At 41.6% G+C, this 22,617-nt stretch overlaps 2 protein-coding genes across 5 annotated transcripts in view; one reads left to right on the forward strand and one right to left on the reverse strand.

Annotated features, from left to right (window-relative positions):
* Positions 1 to 1,265: 1,265 nt before the first annotated feature.
* On the reverse strand, positions 1,266 to 9,940 carry nat9 (N-acetyltransferase 9 (GCN5-related, putative)). Of its 4 annotated transcripts, none has more exons than XM_034038054.3 (7): positions 9,790 to 9,940; positions 7,825 to 7,954; positions 6,796 to 6,905; positions 5,629 to 5,769; positions 5,107 to 5,166; positions 4,467 to 4,561; positions 1,266 to 3,570 (listed from the first exon to the last, which is right to left on the reverse strand). In XM_034038054.3, exons 2-7 carry the CDS (start codon positions 7,899 to 7,901, stop codon positions 3,418 to 3,420), a joined length of 636 nt encoding a protein of 211 aa, XP_033893945.1. In that variant the 5' UTR covers positions 7,902 to 7,954; positions 9,790 to 9,940; the 3' UTR covers positions 1,266 to 3,417. The 4 variants fall into 4 exon arrangements, with proteins under 4 accessions (XP_033893945.1, XP_058845981.1, XP_058845982.1 ...); XM_058989998.1 differs by lacking the exon at positions 9,790 to 9,940 and adding an exon at positions 9,752 to 9,773; XM_058989999.1 differs by lacking the exon at positions 9,790 to 9,940 and adding an exon at positions 9,696 to 9,714.
* Positions 9,941 to 10,091: 151 nt separating this feature from the next.
* tmem104 (transmembrane protein 104) overlaps positions 10,092 to 22,617 on the forward strand; it is a 152,191-nt gene continuing 139,665 nt past the window's right edge. The window contains exons 1-2 of the mRNA XM_034039805.3: positions 10,092 to 10,346; positions 15,105 to 15,187. Of these exons, the coding sequence (XP_033895696.1) occupies positions 15,143 to 15,187 (45 nt within the window). The 5' untranslated portion in view covers positions 10,092 to 10,346; positions 15,105 to 15,142. The remainder of the gene's footprint in view (positions 10,347 to 15,104; positions 15,188 to 22,617) is intronic.

A 22,617-nucleotide genomic window follows, 5' to 3' on the forward strand; every position in this document is an offset into this window, starting at 1 on the left:
TGTGGTCTGGAGGTGAAGCCTTAGTGTCTGTTTTACTGTACCTGAGCAGAACAAACCCAAAACAAGATATAAATAAACTAAAAAATAGGTGATTATCCATGCATGAATTTATAAAAATGCTAATTAACTATTTCTTTTCAAATTCACGTTGTATCTTCAAAAATGGGCTGGCGAGGCCTTGAAGGCTTGTATGCTTGTCCATCCAATAAAACTTTGAAAAACTGAATTTCTTCTTTTTCATCTCTTGTCCCAATATGCCTAAAATTACAGTAGTTGTATTCAATAAATATTGATTATGTAGAGAGTACTAGAGTACTACATGTGTGCTCTTTGGAGGGAAATCCAGAAATCCAGAACGTCTGCCTTCAAACAAATTGTAGTTGCTGCAGCAAATCAGCCCATGGTTTCCTCTACATAATCATTCCGCCACCAATGTATTAAGCACAAGGTCTCTGCTGTGAGCAAGCGGAAAAGTGACATCCTGAGCTCATAAATGCAGATTCAGATTGAAATACAAAGTCGTCACCCTGCCATCAAATACAAGCTCCCTTGGAAAGGCTTGTTAGCTATATCGAAACATTGGGCAGCTGGAAAATACATAAAGTGTATATAAAGCAAACGTATCAACAATTGGCTATCAATACCATGGATTAGGTGTCAGAAAGGGTAATTAAAGAAAGTATTAAAACTAGCATGAAAATATCTTACCTTCCCCATAATTCAGGAACTGAAATTGTATATGACTATAGTTTGAAGAGAACAGATTTAAAGCTGTTATAATGTCTCTATTGTCAATGGAAATAGTTGTTTGTTTTTAGGTTGGTTACTACACACCTCAGATTCTAGCTTGTCATCAATGATGCTGACTGGAACAAGGGGATCTCAACTGCTCAGTCTCCAGAGATCTAGAATGTTGGTGTTTGTCCAAGCAAATGGGAAGATGCAGATGATAGGATCGCTTAGAGATGTCAATTCGTAACCTACAGTGCAAAATTACTCTGCAGATAAAAAAATAAATAAAGCAATAAACTTCCAAATGAACACCACAGTGTTTTTAGGGGACCCTAAAACTATTACAAATGAAGGGACACAAAATATACACAAGAAACTGAAATTAACCAAATAAAAGTGTGAGTTGGCTGTGAATTGGGTTTTCAATACATACTTAGCTGCCCTCACTTGGTGTGCACTGCCCTTTCTCTCAATAGACATTCTAAGCACCCTGATAGTTTGCAACCCAGAAAATGAAATCCTTTCGTTACAAATTGCTCACAGTTGCTTTTTAATAATCACAATCATAATAAAATAACTGCACACACACACACAGTACAAAAGCAGCAACATTAACAGACTACCATCGTACAGGAACGGAACTCGTTTCAGTTAAAAGTTGCAATGCCTGCGGCACATTCCACAGGGTGAAGAATTACAGAACACAGCAGCTCATCACATTGCTCTTTCTGCACCCTGTGCTGCACTAGCGCTGCAATTTGCTGTAATTCCTAAAAATACATTTGACACACTGTGGAGCAGATTTTAAATTCACCAATAAACTGTGTTCTATGACAAAGCCGGAAATAACTTGGTGCATTAAGTCCCCCTGTTGTGTGAGCAGTTTTCACTCCATTGTTATTACTAATAGTGTAAAAACTTAAGACAATTTTATAACGTGAAAGAAAAAATCTGAATTGTGAGTTTTGGTTATCTGACCTGATTGAAGCATCTTAATGGAATAAACATGTTACAATAGATGTACTGCTTTTTTAGAGTTTCATTTTAATTTAAGCGTTCTTCTGTTACTCATGTGGTGGGGTCCATACCTCATACAGCATTTACCATATAAGGTATGTGGTTAATTGGTGTTCACATGTTCTGATAAATTATTCAAAAGAAAACGTTTAGATTAAAAATGATGTATATATATTTTTAAATTTACAATGTGTTTGTCTTTCTTGATTTTAGAGACCTAGGGTGTGGTATTCAAAATACATAAAAGATCAGCATTATTTTTATTTATTTCTTTAAAATTTAGTAGTCGCCAATTGTGTTTATCATTTTTTCTCCCAATTTGGAATAGCCAATTATTTTCAGGCTCAGCTCACCGCTACCACCCTCGCGCTGACTCGGAAGCGGCGAAGACAAACACACGCTGTCCTCTGAAGCGTGTGCCATCAGCCGACCACTTCTTTTTCACACTGTAGACCCACCATGCAGCCACCTCAGAGCTACAGTGTCGGAGGACAATGCAGCTCTGGGCAGCTTACTGGCAAGCCCGCAGGCGCCCGGCCAGACTACAATTGTGCACCGCCCCCTGGGAACTCCCATCCACGGTCGGCAGTGGAATAGCCTGGACTCGAACCGGCAAGGCGCATCCTGCACTCCACGCGTAGCGCCTTTACCGGGTGCGCCACTCAGAAGCCCTATCAAACGATCAGCATTATGATTACAAAATGAAATGCAGTGAAATTCATGATCCTGTTGTACAAATGCCACTGTGTTCTCTAATTCTTTAAGTACAGTACAAAACAATCTAACCTCTTTGATCAGTATCTATATAAGACAAAGGGAACATCTAAAAGTCAGCTGACAAAATGGTATCACAGCCCTGTATGCCACTTTAAGGTGTGCCAACAACCAAGGCTTTGAGATTCATTTTGTTACCTCTTCTGAGTGAGCACTGGCTCTATCCCACTGCGGTGGGAATCTTTTGGTTCCTCATTTTTCTTTTTCTTACTAGCTGGATACAAAGCTATCGCTCACTCCCCTAGGTCACATGGTCTGCTTATAGCTTGACCACAAGAGTGCAATTCACTTAGAGCACAGAAAATGAAGCCATAAGGAAGCAACACTCAATCTATAGCACCGTATTGCATTTTTGAACCCAGGGAATGTGGCGGTAGTGATAATGTTGCTAGAGCTAACAGAAGGTAAGACAATATATTTTAAAGCCTTGGTGTTCATACTGACCCCACTAACACTGTGACACAGGTGTGCCATTCTAATGGAAGTGCACAGATTAGGATTCAATTAAAACAGCTCTTAATGGATGTTAATGCATTTGTTATTTAATACACAGTAGCAACAGCCTGAGAATGACTGGCCCTAGTATTAACATGTTGTTAATGATCTAGATCTCCCAGCGTTTGAAAGAAGCAAGACTTCGACTATTTGTGAATCTACATTTCAAAGCTGCGTTGATAGGAAGTTTGCTAGTCAGTCTCAAACGCATGTTCCTCTCTTTGGCACATGTTAGAAAAGCTTGATTTTGTATTTAAAAAAAAAAAATAATAATAATAATAATAATGATAAAAAAAAAAAAACTAAATACATAAATAATGTTGGGAAATCAAATAGTTTGCTGGCCACACTGAAACTCTGTGCCTCCCTCCGCTGTCTTGTCTTCATGATTTCCTCAGTTTATGGACAGCTCTCTTCCTGTCTGATGTTGGTCTTTGTCTTCTTGTACTCTTTCTCCTCCATAAACTTCTTGCCTCCAAGCAGCCACTTCTTCTGCGCCTCATCTATCGTCAGCTGTAACGTTATTTGCTGGAAAACCTCACTGAGAGATACCTGGAACACACCAGACAGTTCCCTTTAACCTCCCAGTGCCCATGATGAGACATCGTGTTATACACCCTCCCAGTGCCCATGATGAGACATCGTGTTATACACCCTCCCAGTGCTCATGATGAGACATCGTGTTATACACCCTCCCAGTGCCCATGATGAGACATCATGTTATACACCCTCCCAGTGCCCATGATGAGACATCGTGTTATACACCCTCCCAGTGCCTATGATGAGACATCGTGTTATACACCCTCCCAGTGCCATGATGAGACATCTCCATGTTATACACCCTCCCAGTGCCATGATGAGACATCGTGTTATACACCCTCCCAGTGCCCATGATGAGACATCGTGTTATACACCCTCCCAGTGCCATGATGAGACATCGTGTTATACACCCTCCCAGTGCCCATGATGAGACATCGTGTTATACACCCTCCCAGTGCCATGATGAGACATCGTGTTATACACCCTCCCAGTGCCCATGATGAGACATCGTGTTATACACCCTCCCAGTGCCATGATGAGACATCTCCGTGTTATACACCCTCCCAGTGCCATGATGAGACATCTCCGTGTTATACACCCTCCCAGTGGCATGATGAGACATCGTGTTATACACCCTCCCAGTGTACCAACATGACCCAAGATCTTGGATAGCTTAATTTGCTAAATGAAAGGCTATCTCAATGTGTAATCAACAGAGCAATACCATACACCCTCTAATTTGCATTAATTGAATCTAATTTCCCACAGTGTGTAATGCATACAGTTTTACTGCTTGTCCTTCAAATCGCTAAAATAACTGCATTCTAATTCTTAAAAATAACTAACTGTAAAATGTGACATTTTCTCTAATTCCTCTTTTATAAAAATACAGAATGTACTTCAATTACCTCCTGAAAATGAAACTTCTTAAACATGGCGATGCTGACTTTGTTCTCCAGGCCGATTTTGGCTTCAAACTTTGAAATTCCAAGTTTTGTTACTCCTGGAACAGACAGAATAATAAAAACCTGTGTCAGTGAATTGAGTCTGAAGTAGGCAACCCTCAGCCTTCTGGTGTACAGTCAAGTGGGTTCATTACTCAGCCGCTGGGCCACTGGGACTTTTGTCATATTGGTCATTTATCATCAATATCAGACTCCTGGCAGGCCCAAGAATGTTTGATCCAACTTGTGTCTCATGTCAACAAACATTACATCTTCATTAGCTTTTGAACTGCAAGACTGCTGAAAGCAAACATTTCATCAAAAAAGGTTGAGTAATATGAACCCATAAAAACATGAACCCTGAGGTAAAACTATAGAAAAACTAGTAGATGTAAGTTTTTCCTAAAGCCTTCATCGGTGCAATGTTCAGACATGTATTTGATTATGTATTTAATTTATCGTCTTCAATATCAAAGAAAGGTACTTAGTTTTACGGGGAACCACAGACCTTGAAATGTACAGTTTGAGTTGATACTATACAGTAAACAAAGCTATCAACACTCCCCTGTAGTAAACGGCTGTGATTAATGAAGAGCTTCCTTACCATAACACATAATCATGCGGGTCACTTCCTTGCCAAACCCTCTGCCTCGGTAACTGGGCTCTGAAACACAGACAAGGAAAAGCATTTCACAAAGGGAACTACACCACACATGGGCTCTGAAACACAGACGGGAAAGAATCTTCACAAATGGAACTACACCACACATGGGCTCTGAAACACAGACAGAGGAAAGCATTTCACAAAGGGAACTACACCATACATGGGCTCTGAAACACAGACAGGGGAAAGCATTTCACAAAGGGAACTACACCACACATGGGCTCTGAAACACAGACAGGGGAAAGCATTTCACAAAGGGAGCTACATCACACAAAACAGGGCCACAAAAGATGTTTATAAAGCAATTTTAAATCGTCAGCAATGGCCAGTGAGAATACTGCACGGGAGGTAATTTATCATAACATTTAAACAGAACCGCAATGAACAAACTAACTCAAGAAATTACAACATAAATGGTTGGTTTTATCCCCCATTTCACCAAATGTTTCTGCTTTCCAGTACCTGCAATCATGATTTCAACCTCCCCCAGAGAAGTGTCTTCGGGGTCTGTGAGGAAGATATTCACATCCCCCAGCATGCAGTCCTGCTCCGGCACCGAGGGGTCTGCCCAGCGATGCTTATCCAGGATAATGAAAGTGCATTCTGAAAACCAAACGCAGAGTCATGTCCTGTGGTGAGGCAGTTTCTACAGTAATGTACAGTATGTTAATATAAGAGCATTTTTACTGACAGTGGCACGTGTCCGTCTGGTGCCCTAAAACAGGACTAAAGCCGCGCTGTATCTCCTGATTGAATGAAGAAATGCTCATTGTTTTGTATTGCAGATATATGTACATTACATGTTAGCACCGATATAGAATTACAATGCTTTTCTTTGCCAGAAATGGAGCCTGCAGAAAGTAGTAAAGTATAACAAACCCAGTGGTTTCTGTCAATCACCTTAAATCTTGGGCCACACACGATTGTTTCAAACTGGTTCCAGTTGGGTTGGCTAGTTTTTTATGAAAACTGAACTACTTGACTAAGAGTGATCCAAAGGAGAGCACTGGAGATGGAAGTACGAAGGGCAGGGCATTCCATGAAGAATCACCCACAAAATACTGGATTTAACACCCTCTCCGCTTTACACCTAACTGCGTTGCGGTTTAAACCCTAGTCTGTTCAGTAACACTTTAATAGGAGGGTCGTCCTTCCAGTCCAGGGTGTGGAGACCAAACTAAATTAACCTGATTGGGTTAAGGGGTACATTTCGTTTTTTTGCCTTGAATAAGCCTGAGCTTTGGTTTGCTGCAAATCAGAGGGGATAGGTCGTTACCTGTCGGGTGATTTGTCACAGAATCGGAAAAATCTCATTGGTTCCCTTTTCAAAATGTTGAACGTTGTGAGAAGTCGGGAACCAATTAAATATTTCTGATTGATCAGGCTGGATTCAACCAGCCGATGTTGTGAATTCAGAAGACATTTTGACTGGAAGACCTGATGCATAAGAGATGTAAAACAGGAATATGCACAATAAAGCAGAAAGTTAGAGAAAGTAATGTGCTGTGTTTCAAACCCTACAGCCTGTCCAGTAACACTAAGACACATCCAGTAATTGACCGCCTGTCACTGTGTATGTGACTGTGCTGCCCCTTGCTCGTCACACACAACGATAAAGCAGACTCTCACTGTCATCGTCCTCCCGCCAGCTCTTCTGCATTTCGTACTCCTGCTCCAGAGTCAGAGGCTCCGATGCGGTCAGCTTCTGCAGCTCTGCAGAGCCCATCCACTGGTGGTATCTAAACAGAAGCAGCACAGGTGAGGGGTTAGTGCCAGACAGGGCTGCACGGACTCCGCAGCTACTGCTCGACTCACAAGCATTTCATCCAAGCAAGCCTTGAGACTTCAATTCCATTTACTAACTCCTTCACAATGTGTGTTAGGGATCAATCTACATTGCTATTGTTTAAATCAGTAAAACATTCTTCTCTTCTTAATGAAGCTATATGTCCCTGCTCCCATATTGTCTTGGTCATTGCTTATCTTTCATATTTAAGAACCACCACAGCAAAATGTTGCAGTTAATATTGCTAATATAGCCTACCCTAGGCAGCACAGCTAGAGACTGCACCCCACGGGGAGGGAGGGATCATCTATATATTCAGTTTAATTATGGGTGGCCGTATGACTCCAGGTTCACAGGGACAGTTCAGGTTTTGTAACTCATTGTAATGCGTACTGGAACTCTTTTTAATACCGATTCTACAGGCTTTTTTCTATACAACTTGAAATTCCCATTTTGAATGTCGCCTTACGATTGAAATCCACTTACCAGAAGGACTGGACCTCAACGGAAGCCTCTGTTCCCGCTGTCTAGCACATTGCCTCTTTGCACCCTGCTGAACTACTGTAACCTCTGCCTGGACCCAGCTGGGTCTCTGAAGTGAGACAGAGTGAGCTAGCCCCAGCTGACTTTCCTCCCCAATGCATAAACGCCAGTACACAGCTCCCCATGAACTCCCAACCAAGATCAGCAACTCAACACCCTCAGATTCAAACCAGTAAGCTCCTGATCGCTTGATTTGCCCGTTAGTGCTTTTACTGAAAGAGCCACCTTGAAAAGAGGTGAATGTTTCCTGAATGCATCAGGGTGCGAGTGAAACCCCTGTCCCGGTGAACCTGGAGTCAGACAGTCACATGCATGTAAAGAGTGCAGACCTGGGCACATGCTCTGGGTTGTAGGGCACCAGTACCACATGCTTCCCCTCCAGCAGCGTGTTCTCATTTATTCTCATGATCCTGGACAGCACCAGGACAGACCAGTTATGTGGGGATGTAACAGTAGCTCCTATTATAAAAATTAAAAACTTTAAGACATTGGTAAAGTCAATTATATATCATTATGTCATTTTAAATACATCCCAAGTAATTTTCTTTTACATAAAATATCAAGTGCAACACCAATAGTACAGTACCCTAAATATGTGTGTGGATGTTCTACCCGAGGGTAAACTGGTAGAACTTAGCTGGAGGTTTTATTGGTTCAATTGAATCATTAAGAAAGTGGCTGGAACAAAGAGCTGGTCTGGAAGGGCCATCCCTGGTCTTGAGGATTTACACTGCTTTCAAAGTAACGCTGCCTGCTTCTTTTCATTCCTGAAACCACGATGAGTTAGGAGAATTCTATACAGATACAGGGTCTGGACAAGAAAAAAACAGAAGCACCTGTGACATATAGCACACACTTTACTGTGAATGAATTACCCCTGTCATGACTCCACTACACTGTGATGCATGTACTTTACTGTGAATGAATTACCCCTGTCATGACTCCACTACACTGTGAGGCATGTAGACTTTAGCGTGAATGAATTACCCATGTCATGACTCCACTACACTGTGGGGCATGTACTTTACTGTGAATGAATTACCCATGTCATGACTCCTCTACACTGTGACGCATGTCGACTTTAGTGTGAATGAATTACCCATGTCATAACTCCTCTACCCTGTGATGCATGTAGATGTTACTGTGAATGAATTACCCATGTCATGACTCCTCTACACTGTGATGCATGTAGACTTTACTGTGAATGAATTACCCATGTCATGACTCCTCTACACTGTGACGCATGTCGACTTTAGTGTGAATGAATTACCCATGTCATAACTCCTCTACCCTGTGATGCATGTAGATGTTACTGTGAATGAATTACCCATGTCATGACTCCTCTACACTGTGATGCATGTAGACTTTAGTGTGAATGAATTACCCATGTCACGACTCCTCTACCCTGACGGCTGAGAGTATTAAGCTTGGCAGGTGCATCAACGACTGCAGAAATTACCAAAAGACGATTGCATCTTAGAGAACTGACTTCCCTGAAGGAACTCGAGGAGGCAGTCACTGAGGAATAGGCACACACCTCGCCAGACCAATACAAACACTGTCATTTCAACACACTGAATCACTACTGGCCTGGCAGCCCAAAATACCTACACCCTATTGACAATGTTGTGGCAGGTGTTTTTTTTATTTTTTATTGTCCAAGCCCCTGTAACTGGATGTGATCACACTGTCCTGCAGCCTGCCTTCATTCGTGAGAGGTGAACTGACCACATACAGTCACTTCAGCACAATATCGTCTCCCATCCGGGTTTAATCTGTGCCGAAGCACTGCTACAGCCAGGGGGCAGCTTAACAATGTCACGACATTATTACAACTTCACACACACAATGAATCCCGGAAAGCCTGTAAATCATGTCAGACATCTTAAAATGTTTAACGGCATCCCAAATGTACCGCCAAAATGAAGAGGAAAAAAAAGAAAGGAAAAAAACGTGACATTGACGTAGCACTGCGTAGGTTTTTTGTAGGACTGCGTATTTTTTTTTAAACCAGTTACCACCGCTTCTTGCCAGTCATCCTGACGCATTTTTACAACAAATACACACGCGTACTGTACTAAGTGCAATGCACAACTTCGTACACTGCTGTGTGTGTATACACAAACTAGTCGTGCCAACATAGAAGATGGTAAGTAGGGACACCAGACCCCTGGAAAACCGCAGCGCAGACTTTCTTTACCATGACTAGGTGTTTACTGGTAGCCTCAAGCAGCAATAAAGTCACTCTGTCAGCACCTTTAGCAGTAGCTTCTTTCAGGCAAGCCATCGCTTACCTCGTTTTTACAGCAGCGACCCACTTCCTGCAGGTTTGCGAGCCCAATGACAACAAGCACATGCGTGCGCGCACTTCGAGTCCAGGAGCGAGCCTGGTAGCTGCGCGCGCCCCCTAACCCCGGGAGGTGGAGGTTTGTGATTGGCCACGGAGCGCGAAAAAACGAGCTCCATGAACCCAGAACCGTGAAACTGCGGCGAGCGTTTTGCCATACTGGCTCTGGTCGCTGTATAGATCGCTGTACGACAATGACCCTCTGTTTGAGCCACAATGGCGATACTTTCGTACTTTGCGGGAAACGGAGCGAGTCCCATGACAGGCACGTGCCTATTTTAGCACGCGTGCGCGTTCACAGAGAGCCGCGTCACCGGCAGTCCGAATCTGAACTGTAGTTATAAAGTCTGGCCCTTTTGTTATTGTGACAATCATGTCATGACTAGTTTGCCAAGAGCTGTTTTTAAGTTTGTGTCCGAGTCTATAGTAGAGTCGAACAACAGTAGGCAGGTAAACCTTGCAAGACGATCACGGGGAGGTGCTGGGCAAGAAACCGATCACCGGGTGTGTATAGCAGTAATGTTTCGGATTACCTTTTAAATTTCACGAACCTTTGCTGTTTAGACTAGTAGTATATGGTTGGTGTGATGACTACCATTTGCCAAATGTATATTGTTGGTGTGATGACTGCCTTTTGCCAAATGTTCATCTATTCGATTATTATTATTATTATTATTATTATTATTATTATTTTAAATACGATGGTTTCCATTTCGGAAAGGTGTGTAAGTTTCAGAGCGCAAACAACACCGCAGGCAGCCAGGGTGGCACTGTTTTCAGTGTCGTGAGGCGGGTGAAGCGTCAGCGTAGACACTTCGGTCAGGCCACTTTAATTGAAGCACTTCATCTTAAAATAGTATGCTCTTCTTTGACTGTTAAACAATGACTAATTTTGGATGGTTTTAAATAATATAATGCAATTGTTACACGCTTAAGAAAGACACTCTTATTACAACTTAATCATTACAAATAAAAAAAGTTGATTTGCCCGCTCTCCTTTCTGTTTACCTTTTCTCTCAGTTCAACAAAACTGCGCCGCTCACCTGCAAAACCTCTAGCCTCAACTGTGTTTTCGTTGTCTCGCAGCCATGCATTCAATTATTCAAGGGTCCCACAATAGCAGCTAATATTCATATTTACAAATACAGGCCCGATAAAGCGCACTGGTCTGAATTCCACATCAAAGCATACTTTAGCACCATATTCAATTACTTCAAATCAACATCACATAAAATAAACTGAATCCCAAACTATAACTGCATTCAACATCAGCTACTGTCGGAAAGCATAACAGCAAGAATACTTTTTATATAATATTTAGTTTTACTTATATATTTATTTGAAGATGAAGACCATCTGTCTTTCTGTAACGGACTTGTAAAAGTCCTCAGCCTTGTTCCTCTGCAGATTTGAAAGTCTCTTCTTTTCAACTGGCAGACAGCCGAGCCTGGCCTGTCCGCTTTCGACTGTATATCTTGATTCTCTTAAGTGCTGAAAAAGTCAGTTCCGCAGATGCTGTTGTGGCAGATATCATCGGCACTAGCCGCAGTAACTTTGTTGCTTCAGTTAACGCCTGCAACAAATCGTGCTGAAATATAAAGCAGAGTAACTCCCCAGGAGATTTGTCCCATAACATTTGTGCGCTGTACATTTTGATAAGATCTGCCTTCAATCTAACAAAATCAAAGTATTTCGCATATTTCCTCAGGCTGTCTAGTTTTTGATCATCAAATTGTTTTGACATTGCATCAAATTTCTTGCCATCGACCAGTCCAATGAACTGCAAGTTTCCGAAATTACTGTACCGAGCTCTCATTTGTTCTTGGTATTATCTGTAATTTGAAAGAAAAGTCACTTCCTTTCTGTTTTGATTGGTACTACAAGGCACATTTCTGTACATTTGTGTTCAAAACTTTGGTATAAGTCTTCAAAGAACTGACACTTATTTTCTAACAAAATCATTGTGTTTTTGATTCTTTGCTGGCAGCATCTAATGTCCATTATTTCGTTTTGTAAAACTCTGATGAAAGGCGCATCTGTTTCATTGAAAATGTCTTCAAAGGCCATTAAGAGAAAGAGAGTGGATGCTTTAGACAACCAACTATCAAATCCGCCTGCCATTACAAGAGTGTCACAGTCCCAATTATCAGGATTGTCCCTCATTATTTGGAACATCGTGCGTAAATCAGAGTGACTTACTGTTTGTACAAGATTTGAATGTGAGTTCCACCTCGTAAATCAGAGTGATGATGACTTACTGTTTGTACAAGTCTTGAATGCGAGTTCCACCTCGCAGATGCAGCCCATGCCATGTGTCGTTTCACTACTTCATCTAGAAGATTGGTGCTTTTCGTGGATTTGTTAAAGAATGCAGCGAATCCCTCCACAGTTTTGAAAAAGATTTTGCATTTGGAGATACGATTTGCCTATTGAGAAAGAACACGATTTAACCTGTGCATAGCAGTGAGTGAATGTAGCTTCTGGCACTTTCGCTTTTATTTTGGCCTGCAATCCATTCATTTCCATAATGGAGGCTCCATCATACGTTTGAGGGACTAGCTTTTGAACTCAGCTGTAATTTTCTAAGGTCTACATTACGTACTTCGATAACACCGCTGCTGTTCTCAATGCTCTCATCATCAAAGCCTAGAAACGCTTCCTTTACTTCACTGTTCAGCATGTACTGCAAAATCACAGAGGCCTGGGCAACGTTTGAAACGTCTGTCGACTTCTACTGCAACAAACGATGCTTTGAAAATCTCTTCTTTTATGTTATTTCTTATGACTTCTGCAATCGCCTCATCAAATCGTTCTGAATTTTTTTTAGACAGTCCAGAAAAAACTGACGATGACTGCAGATGTGATACTAATTTCTCATCGTAAATGGCAATAAGATGCACAAGCTCAATGTAATTGCCTTGATTTACAGAGCTACTGCTCTCATCGTTCCCACGAAAGGCAAGCTCCTGTATGATCAGATTTTGCATCTATCAATCTTTTCAAAATCTCCCGATTTCTCTAAACCTTTTTATTATGCTGGTCAGTAAGGCTTTGCTGCTCATTCAAGGCTAAATCTATACGCAAGTTTCCAATATCTGGCTTTGGATGAGAGCCGTAGGCTTTTCATGTTTACTGAGAAAGCAGGTTGTCAAGATCGCAGTAACTGGTCGACACATTCTCACTCGCAGAAAATAAAAACACGGGAAGCAGAAGAGTGTCTGGCTAACGGTACAGCCACACAGCCGCTCGTAACGGTACAGCCGCACAGCCGCTCGTAACGGTACAGCCACACAGCCGCTCGTAACGGTACAGCCACACAGCCGCTCGTAACGGTACAGCCACACAGCCGCTCGTAACGGTACAGCCACACAGCCGCTCCTGGCGGTACAGCCACACAGCCTCTCCTGACGGTACAGCAGTGCCTACCCTGACTGCACGTCTCTGCTGTTTTGAGGTGACAGTGAGTCTGCAAGTTGTGTAAATTGTTCTTTACCATTTAAATTGTACACGACCATTGCAAAGTCTGTATCTGAAATTGTACCTGCAGTCTGGGACACAGCAGAACTTAGTAACTACTGAGCGCCTAAAGTCTTGCAGGTCCTGATTGATAACAATTGGGGGAAATGTAACTTTTGAATACCTTTCAAGGGTTTCATTTTGAAAAACACATTATTCAGCCATTTGTCATGCGTATCTCTACCTGTCTCTCAGCCATCTCCTGGATTCACTTGCATCATCTCAAACTCAACCCCATCTCCTCCTGGATGCACTTGCATCATCTCAAACTCAATCTCTCACAATCAGATCTCCTTTTCTTCCCCCTCTTCCCCCCCCACTGCTGATCTCTCTCTCTATTCTGCTTAAATCCACCACCCTCTCTTCCTCATCCACCAAGAACCTTGGAGTCACCGTTGACCCCTCCCTCTCCTACTCTCAGCCCATCTCTACTCTGGCACGCTCCTGTCACTTCTTCGTCAGCAACATAGCAGAATTCGCCCCTTCCTCTCTGACTACTTCACATAGCTCCTAGTTCAGGCCCTGATATTCTCCCGCCTTGACTACTGCAACTCCCTCCTTGCCGGCCTTCCTGCCTCTGCTACCCATCCACTCCAGCTCATCCAAAACTCTGCTGCTCGCCTTGTCTTCTCCCTTCCCCGTTTCTCCCACACTACACCTCTGCTCCGCTGTCTGTACTGGCTCCCTATAGCTGCTTGCATCCAATTCAAAACTCTTGTACTCGCCTATTGCTGTCTTGACCATTCTTCTCCCTCCTATCTCCTATTTCTCCCTACACCCCCTTTCGCCCTCTCCGCTCCACCTCCGGCAGACTAGCTGAACCCCCCCTCCACTCCCCCACCTCCAGAGCCCGTTCCTTCTCCACCCTTGCCCCTCTGACGTACCCACGGATATCAGGACCGCTCAGTCCCTGAACACATTCTGGCGCCTCCTCAAGACACAGCTGTTCAGACAGCATCTGTAAACACTACAACTCTCAACTATACTGGACTATATGGCACCCATTTGCATCAGCTTGTGCATGCACTGAACTGCTCCATACCTGGCTGTATTCAACTACTGCTCCTACCTATAACTACTTACTATATCTTGCATTTTATTTTACTCTTATAGGTGTCTACTCACGTTTTCTCGAATTTCTCTTATTTGAAATCATTCTCATCCATTTATCGTACTTACTACTTTACACATATAAGCAAATAGTTACTATAAAGTTTAACTGCACTTAGTTGAATTTGCTCTTATAATTTACTGTATTCTTTATTTTGCTCTTACTTGAATTTTGTACTTTCATAACTGCTCTTATCTGTACTATGATATTCTGTAATGTGATATTTTATAATGCGATACTTTGTACTGTGATAACTTGTGACAATTGTATCCTATTTTCAGCAGATTGCAGTAAATCCGTCTTTTACTTTATTGGACCAGGCTAATATGCTAATGATCCCATTAAACTGTCCTTGGTCTTGACTTCCTTCGCAGTTCTGTTCCCTTCGGACCCCTGCACAGTGATAGTTGCAGCAGACTGTACAAAAAGGGAACCTTAAAGGAAAGTGTGTTCTTAAGAACACCCCCATTGCATAGCAGTTTGATCCACTCCAGGTTTTACTGTGAGCAGGGACCAGATAAGCGGAAGTCCTATTTCCTGTTGTAGATGCAGTAATAAAATGCCTGAATAAAATACTTTGTAAATCACGTGTGTACAATAAATGTAACATTTTCTTTTACTTCTGTTAAATAAAGGCTTTGAAGATTGTGCTGTTGTACTATTGCAACTGAGGATGGCTGGCGGGATAACAGAAACCGGAGAACTGTACTCTCCCTATGTAAGTATCAAGAATGGTATGAAAATCACTCAGATTGGTTTAACAGTTGAGCTGTGGATAGTTAGTCTACATGTTATTGAAATGTCAAGTTTCTAATGTTGACTAAATGTTTCAGAAATATATCTATGTTAGCCTTGGTGTTTATACAGTCGTACATATGCAGTGTAAAGCTATAAATATTCATTGTCATTTATTCAAAGCCTATTCCAGCATATTCATGTATTCATTCTGTAGCCAAGATGGGGCTTCATTCCAATTACTTTCTAAAATCAATTCCCAATTCCAATTCCTATTCCTTCAAAGGCGTTCAAATTGGAATTGATATTTTAGAGATGTAATAATTGTTGTGATTGTTCAGCTGCTTTCATTTGAAGATAATTTAATCGACTAACAGTGACATAAATTAAAGTAATTTGTTGCCACTGTGAAAACCTCATTTGAACAGAATACGGCTAATTGCAACGATGTGTTGTAATTGATTAAAAGAGAATGGGAATTGGAATTGATTTTAAAAAGGGATTGGAATTGACCCCCACCTGACCTGACTGTAGCAGTGCCTGCTGCTGTCTGTACTGGTCCCATCACCTCTGTGCCAGGTGGATCTGATGCAGTGCCTGCTGCTGCTGTCTGTATTGGACCCTTCACCTCTGTGCCAGGTGGATCTGATGCAGTGCCTGCTGCTGTCTGTACTGGTCCCATCACCTCTGTGCCAGGTGGATCTGATGCAGTGCCTGCTGCTGCTGTCTGTATTGGACCCTTCACCTCTGTGCCAGGTGGATATGATGCAGTGCCTGCTGCTGCTGCTGTCTGTACTGGTCCCATCACCTCTGTGCCAGGTGGATCTGATGCAGTGCCTGCTGCTGCTGTCTGTATTGGACCCTTCACCTCTGTGCCAGGTGGATCTGATGCAGTGCCGCCTGCTGCTGCTGCTGCTGTCTGTACTGGTCCCATCACCTCTGTGCCAGGTGGATCTGATGCAGTGCCTGCTGCTGCTGCTGCTGCTGCTGTCTGTACTGGTCCCATCACCTCTCTGCCAGGTGGATCTGTGGCACTGCCTGCTGCTGCTATCTGTACTGCACCCTTCACCTCTCTGCCAGGTGGATCTGATGCAGTGCCTGCTGCTGCTGTCTGTACTGGACCATTCACCTCTGTGCCAGGTGGATCTGATGCAGTGCCTGCTGCTGCTGCTGCCGTCTATACTGGACCCTTCACCTCTCTGCCAGGTGGATCTGATGCAGTGCCTACTGCTGCTGTCTGTACTGGACCCTTTGCCAGGTGGATCTGATTCCTCAGATCAACATCCCTCCCGGTACGCTGGGAAGTCTTGAGAAACCAGCAGTGAAATCCTGAGGGGCATGGCTAGAAACCTGAGGGTCAAGATCCAGAAGATGCACTTTTATTTTAATCTGCCTGATAACCAACAGACAGCAGAATCTGGAGCTCTACATTACAATATGGATGCATGGTCTCTCTGAACCAGCACACAGGATACCCTGGAGCTCTACATTACAATATGGATGCATGGTCTCTGAACCAGCACACAGGATACACTGGAGCTCTACATTACAATATGGATGCATGGTCTCTCTGAACCAGCACACAGGATACCCTGGAGCTCTACATTACAATATGGATGCGTGGTCTCTCGAATCAGCACACAGGATACCCTGGAGCTCTACATTACAATATGGATGCATGGTCTCTCTGAACCAGCACACAGGATACCCTGGAGCTCTACATTACAATATGGATGCATGGTCTCTCTAAACCAGTTAGAGACGTCTTAGAAACGCTGATCTCAACCCCTTGAGAGATGGAAAGAATACCGTTTCCAGTGTGAGTGAAAGCACTATGGTCAGCAAGGGGCAGTCTGGTCTAGCCAGAGACACCAGGACACTGATATCCCAGTAATGAAGGAATTGGGAAAGTTCTCCTAAACTATAACACAGCGCATGTGGTTTGTGCCAGATAACACTGAAACAAAAATCCACAGCTTAAACAGAAGGGTGAAAATCAGATTGGAATCTGTTGGTTTGTTTTTGGTTTTGGTCCTGTGATAACAGGTTGGATTTCTGTCTGTGTACACATAGGTGTAATTTACAAGGGGTCGTGTCCCCCTCACTTTTTCAATGATGGGGAAATATCCCCCTCACATTGCAGGAGTACTAACACTTTTATTTCATGATAATTTATTGGTATAATCACTCGTCAGTATAGAAGTCAAAGGGAATAAAAATGGGAGCATGGGATCCGGGATCACTGGAGCTGGATCATGAGATGGCGTTTTACTACGAGGATCTGGATCAGGCTCCACTGATCCGTAATGTTGAACCGATCCTGGAGTTGACTAACCAATGAGAAGCTAACATACGTGGTGCGTATTTTAAAGACCCCGGCTGACAAATTTGTGTACAGCCTGAGATCACAGTAATTTTGGGGAAAATGGCAAACAGATGGACAAGGATAGAGGAGGATGCACTACACTGCTGTATCCAAAACACAGCAAAATGACCTTTGCCTTGTGCAAATAAATATAGACATCATTAAAAACTAAATACATTACCAAGACCTTTTTACACAATTATTATACCAAATGAATCACGATGCGTTACTGATTCTAAATATATTTTGTTTGTTTAAATACATCGCAGAGACTCTTGCATCTCTATTTATCAATGTTTCAAAAACTCACTCATGGTCGCATTTTACTAAACATTTTTAAACTAATAAATAAACAATTACCATAACGAACATTATTGTATTCATCATAGTAAAGTTGAGTTCTTACCTGTAAAAAGGAACACGTTTTGAAACTCATTGTCTGGAGCTTGGTGTTATTTACATTATCGTCGATACACTGCGGTCTGAGGTTCAAGGTACATCTGCATATTTTCAGTGGATGGAAGCTGAAAATACTTTTCAAAAACACCATTTTCTTATACCAGTACAGTACTAGCATCATTTTAATAGTGAAACTGTATTTATCTGAAGTATTTCAATTGTGGGGAAACCTCGGGCCGGTTGTAAAGGGATCTGATCCTGGATCCAGGCGCCGATCTGAGCGGAGCTTCAGTGAGCTTCGAAGACTAAAGCCACGGCTTCTGAGTCATGGAATTACGAAGCGACTGAATAATATAGCTATTTGCCACTCATTGCTTGTGACAACATTGTGCCAACAATTCATTGTTTTGAATGATTGCCGCAGGAATGTCTTTGAATCTTTTAGTTAGACATACAAGGGATGCAATGTTTTGTTATACCTGTTTGTAACATATTTTTTTTATTCAGATTAATAAGCTTCATGCATGCCCCAGCTACAGAAACTGCCCCCCCCCCCCCACACACTTTTGAAACCAAAGTTACTCCAATGTGTGTACATGAATATAGGAAGAGGAAACACAGCAGTATTACTGTACTAAAACCTGAAGCATTTCCAGAATGGGGTCTAAAGGTACTGCATTCTGTCTTTGTTATTTCATTTCAGATTGACAGGAGCTTTTTTAAGACCTAGAAGGCCAACCATCTATCGGTAATCACAGAATTACTGCACCCAACCCAATGTAATAAACTCAGCAATTGTTACTTTCTTGCCCTAAATCGACACTAGTTGTTTAGTTTTTAGCGATCTTAATCATTCATAGTTTAAACATTGAAAAATCATTAAAGTGTTAAACATTTACTATCTCAAAGTGTTGAACCAGTTTCATCACAGCTGGATAAGCTCTTCTCAGGATTTCCCTAGAGGGGACAATAAGCAGTAGTGAGAGCACAGGTTTCGATGACCTCTTACCCCTACCCTGTTTCCACTAGCCACTTTTAAACCGGCTTCGCACTTTATTTTGTAGTGTAAACGCAGCCGTCCCAGATGCACAGGATCCTGGACATTTATCTTGATAACCGCTAACCGCTAGCACAAACACGAAAAGTACACTTGTCTGATAATGTGACGTGAAAACGGAGAACTAACTAAATAATTAGGGCTGTGCCTAACGATTATTTTTGTAATCAGATATTCTAGCAATTAATAAATTGAATTGGTAGATTGAATTGGTAGATTTTAATAGAACTTGTGTTGTCCAACAGTAACAAGCTTCAAAAGCATGATACACTGTACTGGACGCTCATTATACTGATCAATACAGATTTTTGCTCTTGGAACTAATAAAGTGCTACAGCAATACATGTGAGAAACATGCTTAACTATAAATGCATAGGAATGTGTTTTTTTTTTAATCTGCTGGAAGCTTTGGCAGAAATGCCAGTGATATCCACAATGAAATCATTACACATGTAACATCTAATGTAGAACAAAAGCAGCATGTGATGTGTATAAAATATCAGCTTTTAGCACTCTTTTGATATGCACTTTGTTTTTGCTACAGCACTAAAAGTAAACCATTGCCGTGTAAGAATCCTTTTCCTGGGGTATGGCCAGCTCATACACTGCCTGCAGCCAGTCCAGCTGCACTGCACTCTTTCAGTAGGTGTGGAAGTAGCTGAGTGCTGAGATCTTAGAATCATCTTTCTTTTCATTATTCGTCTTATTTAAAATAAAGCTGTTCAACGCTATGATATGCTAGTATCGTCCTTGTAAACAAGACTTTTTTCAACATGGTTTTGTGTTTAAAAAAATAAACAAACAAACAAACAAAAAAAAACCTGTTTAATTCACATTGACTCACCAGACAGAACGAGTTTAAAATCTACATTTCCTAGACTGGTCGAACAGATTATTTCATCATAGCTAGACAATGCAACATACTTAACGAAGATCTCGGATAAGAACTACAGTAACTAACGTGTTGTGTCCTAAGCAAAATATAAGCGTTATTTAATAGAAACCGTTGTTTTTTTGTAGTAATTGAACATAACATTGTAAAGGTAAGATATCTTTAGTAGTTTGTGACTTTGCAGACAATAAAACGAGTAACTGTAAAACGTTTTGTTTTATATATGCATGTAATATAAATTAGAATACACAAGTGGAGAAATAAACTCTTATTTTTTTGGATCAATATCTGCATTTCAGTGACATGTACAGGTAACTATACAAATAGAAATCCATACTCCTGCATGGTCCGTGATTTTTCTAGGCTCTCGGGTTGTAGCTAATCAGAAAGAAAACACTTGTGTAATACAATATATGTTTCTTAGTGGGCAAATAATGGCCTGTATTTACTATAAAATTTAAAAAAAAAACGATTTCAGTCCTTTGTAAACTCAAGTCTGTATTAACTTTTCCACCTGTGTATAGTGAAGTCTGAAGTCACGTACTTTAGTTGATGGGCTGTGCGCAGGCATACAGGTTCAGAGCCAGCTGAGAGTGCTGCTCAAGTGTAAACGAGGGCGCAAATCATAAGAATCTTTCAATCTGATCGACCCTAAACCAGCTCAGCTGGGAGTTTAAAGTGTAAATGCACTGAGAGACAAGGCCATTGAGAAAGTCCTTCTATAGCTTATATGTACAGACCCTCGTGTTCTTTATTACTGTTCAGTCATTTGAAACTCTACCACACAAAATGACCTGTTCAAACATGTTTGCATTGCTGATAACAGAAAACACTGCTGAGTTGAGCAGTTGCACAGTTGCACAATCCAGACTGGCCCGCTATACTTGCTTTGTCCAGCAGTACATAGTTCATCGTTTATGTCTACTTTCTCTAAGTGCATGATTGAGAACCGTTCAGTCTTCAGGAAAACTTGCTAGGTTGTTTTCAGTAATATAGTCAGCACTCACATATCCGACCCTATAACATTTGGACTTCAGTGACAGTTAAATGCGTGTGATGCATGTCTGATTATTGGCCCATTCCAACCCTTGTATCTTTTTTTGTGTTCCCTGAAAAACTGAAAGGACTGTTTTAAAATAAGTAGGCTTCCATTTAGATGTACTGTATTGGTTTTGTTGGTACAGTACTATATTTTTACCAGAAGTAGTATTTTAATTCAGAACAATATGATTCTGAAAATATCACTTGCCAAAACTAAAGAGACAACACGTTAACTGTAATACAGTACATACTTTTAAATCCGGTACGTTTTGTAGTGGTTTGCAAAATTTCCCATTAATGACCTAACAACCTTTTCAGTTATAAAATATATACAGCAGAACTCCCTGTATCTAAACCGGACGTGTCCCTCCTCATTCTGCACCATAATCAACAAACTCCCCTCTATCCAAATGCTTTTTCCATTCCCCGGAGCACTTCACTGGATTTGTTTATGCAAATGCATGCAGGCCAGCATGCAAACCTGTGGAGACTGTGTTCATGGAAGATTGTCTATTCCTGTAACCATTAATAACGATGTTCTTGTGAAACCCTGAGCGGAAATGACTCAATGATGCATTTTTGCTGTTTGGTAATAACTGCTGATGAGCAATGTGCTGCAGTAAGGGGAATGAGACGGTCTTGTATGTGTCTCGTCTCTTTTTGAAAAGGGAAGAACCAGTGGGTTCACACAAGACAGGTCAGCAGTAAATATATAGCTGAGCTGTTGTAAATGCTGGTGACCACTACTCCGTTCTCACATGGAATAAATGCCAAGCAGCACAAATTCTTGGCAATCTTGTAAAAATCTGAACAACTATCTGCACAAATATTGAAAGAAGGCAGTCTGTAGACCCTGTTCACTGGCAGCTGTGTGTGGCAGCTCGAAATATGCACATGGAAAAGCAGGTCCATGTGTAAATGTCAATTGACAACAACATTTAATTGCTGCCAATTGACAACAACATTTAATTGCTGCCAATAAGCCCTAATTAGACCAGCCACCGACACTAAAAGGTGCTTCTGTGGCGCACAGTCCATACTCTACTTCCTGGAGCCCAGTAATTGTGTTTCTTACCAGAAGCTAGTAATTCTCCATTTCACAGCCAGTTTGAAGAGTAAGTAAAAGCGTTCCACGTCCCCACGTGCTGCTACAACTGTTTAAATATTGTACATGGAATTTCTCTTTTCATTGTTAACATCCAGACACATTTTTACACTTACAACTTTAAGTCTGTTTCAAAGTTATTTTCAAAATGTTCACTTTAGTGCACTGGGGTTTGAGATCTGTCCTCTAAGTCACTGCAAGAAGCGTGATTTAAAAAACAAACAAAAAAAAACACAGAAGTGCTCTTTTTTCGTTTCTATTCTGGATCGTTATTCCTGTGTTAGCTTTTTTAAACAGACTTTAATGTTGTAAGTGTACAAAGTAGAATGTTAACAATGAAAAGAAGAGTTCCAGGTATGTTATTTAAACCGCTGTAGCTACATGTGGGACGTGGAATGCTATATTTTTCAGAACCCAGATACTTACTCTTTAATAACCTTTAACTAAAATAAAAGCAACACTCTGAGTTCCTTTGTGACATTCCTGTCCATTCCCCCAGGCTGTAAAAGCTGTTTCACAGTCCAGCTCTTATCTGGGATATTGTTTCTGTCCAC

This window comes from Acipenser ruthenus, chromosome 17 (genome assembly GCF_902713425.1).
Source record: "Acipenser ruthenus chromosome 17, fAciRut3.2 maternal haplotype, whole genome shotgun sequence".
Lineage (NCBI taxonomy): Eukaryota > Metazoa > Chordata > Actinopteri > Acipenseriformes > Acipenseridae > Acipenser > Acipenser ruthenus.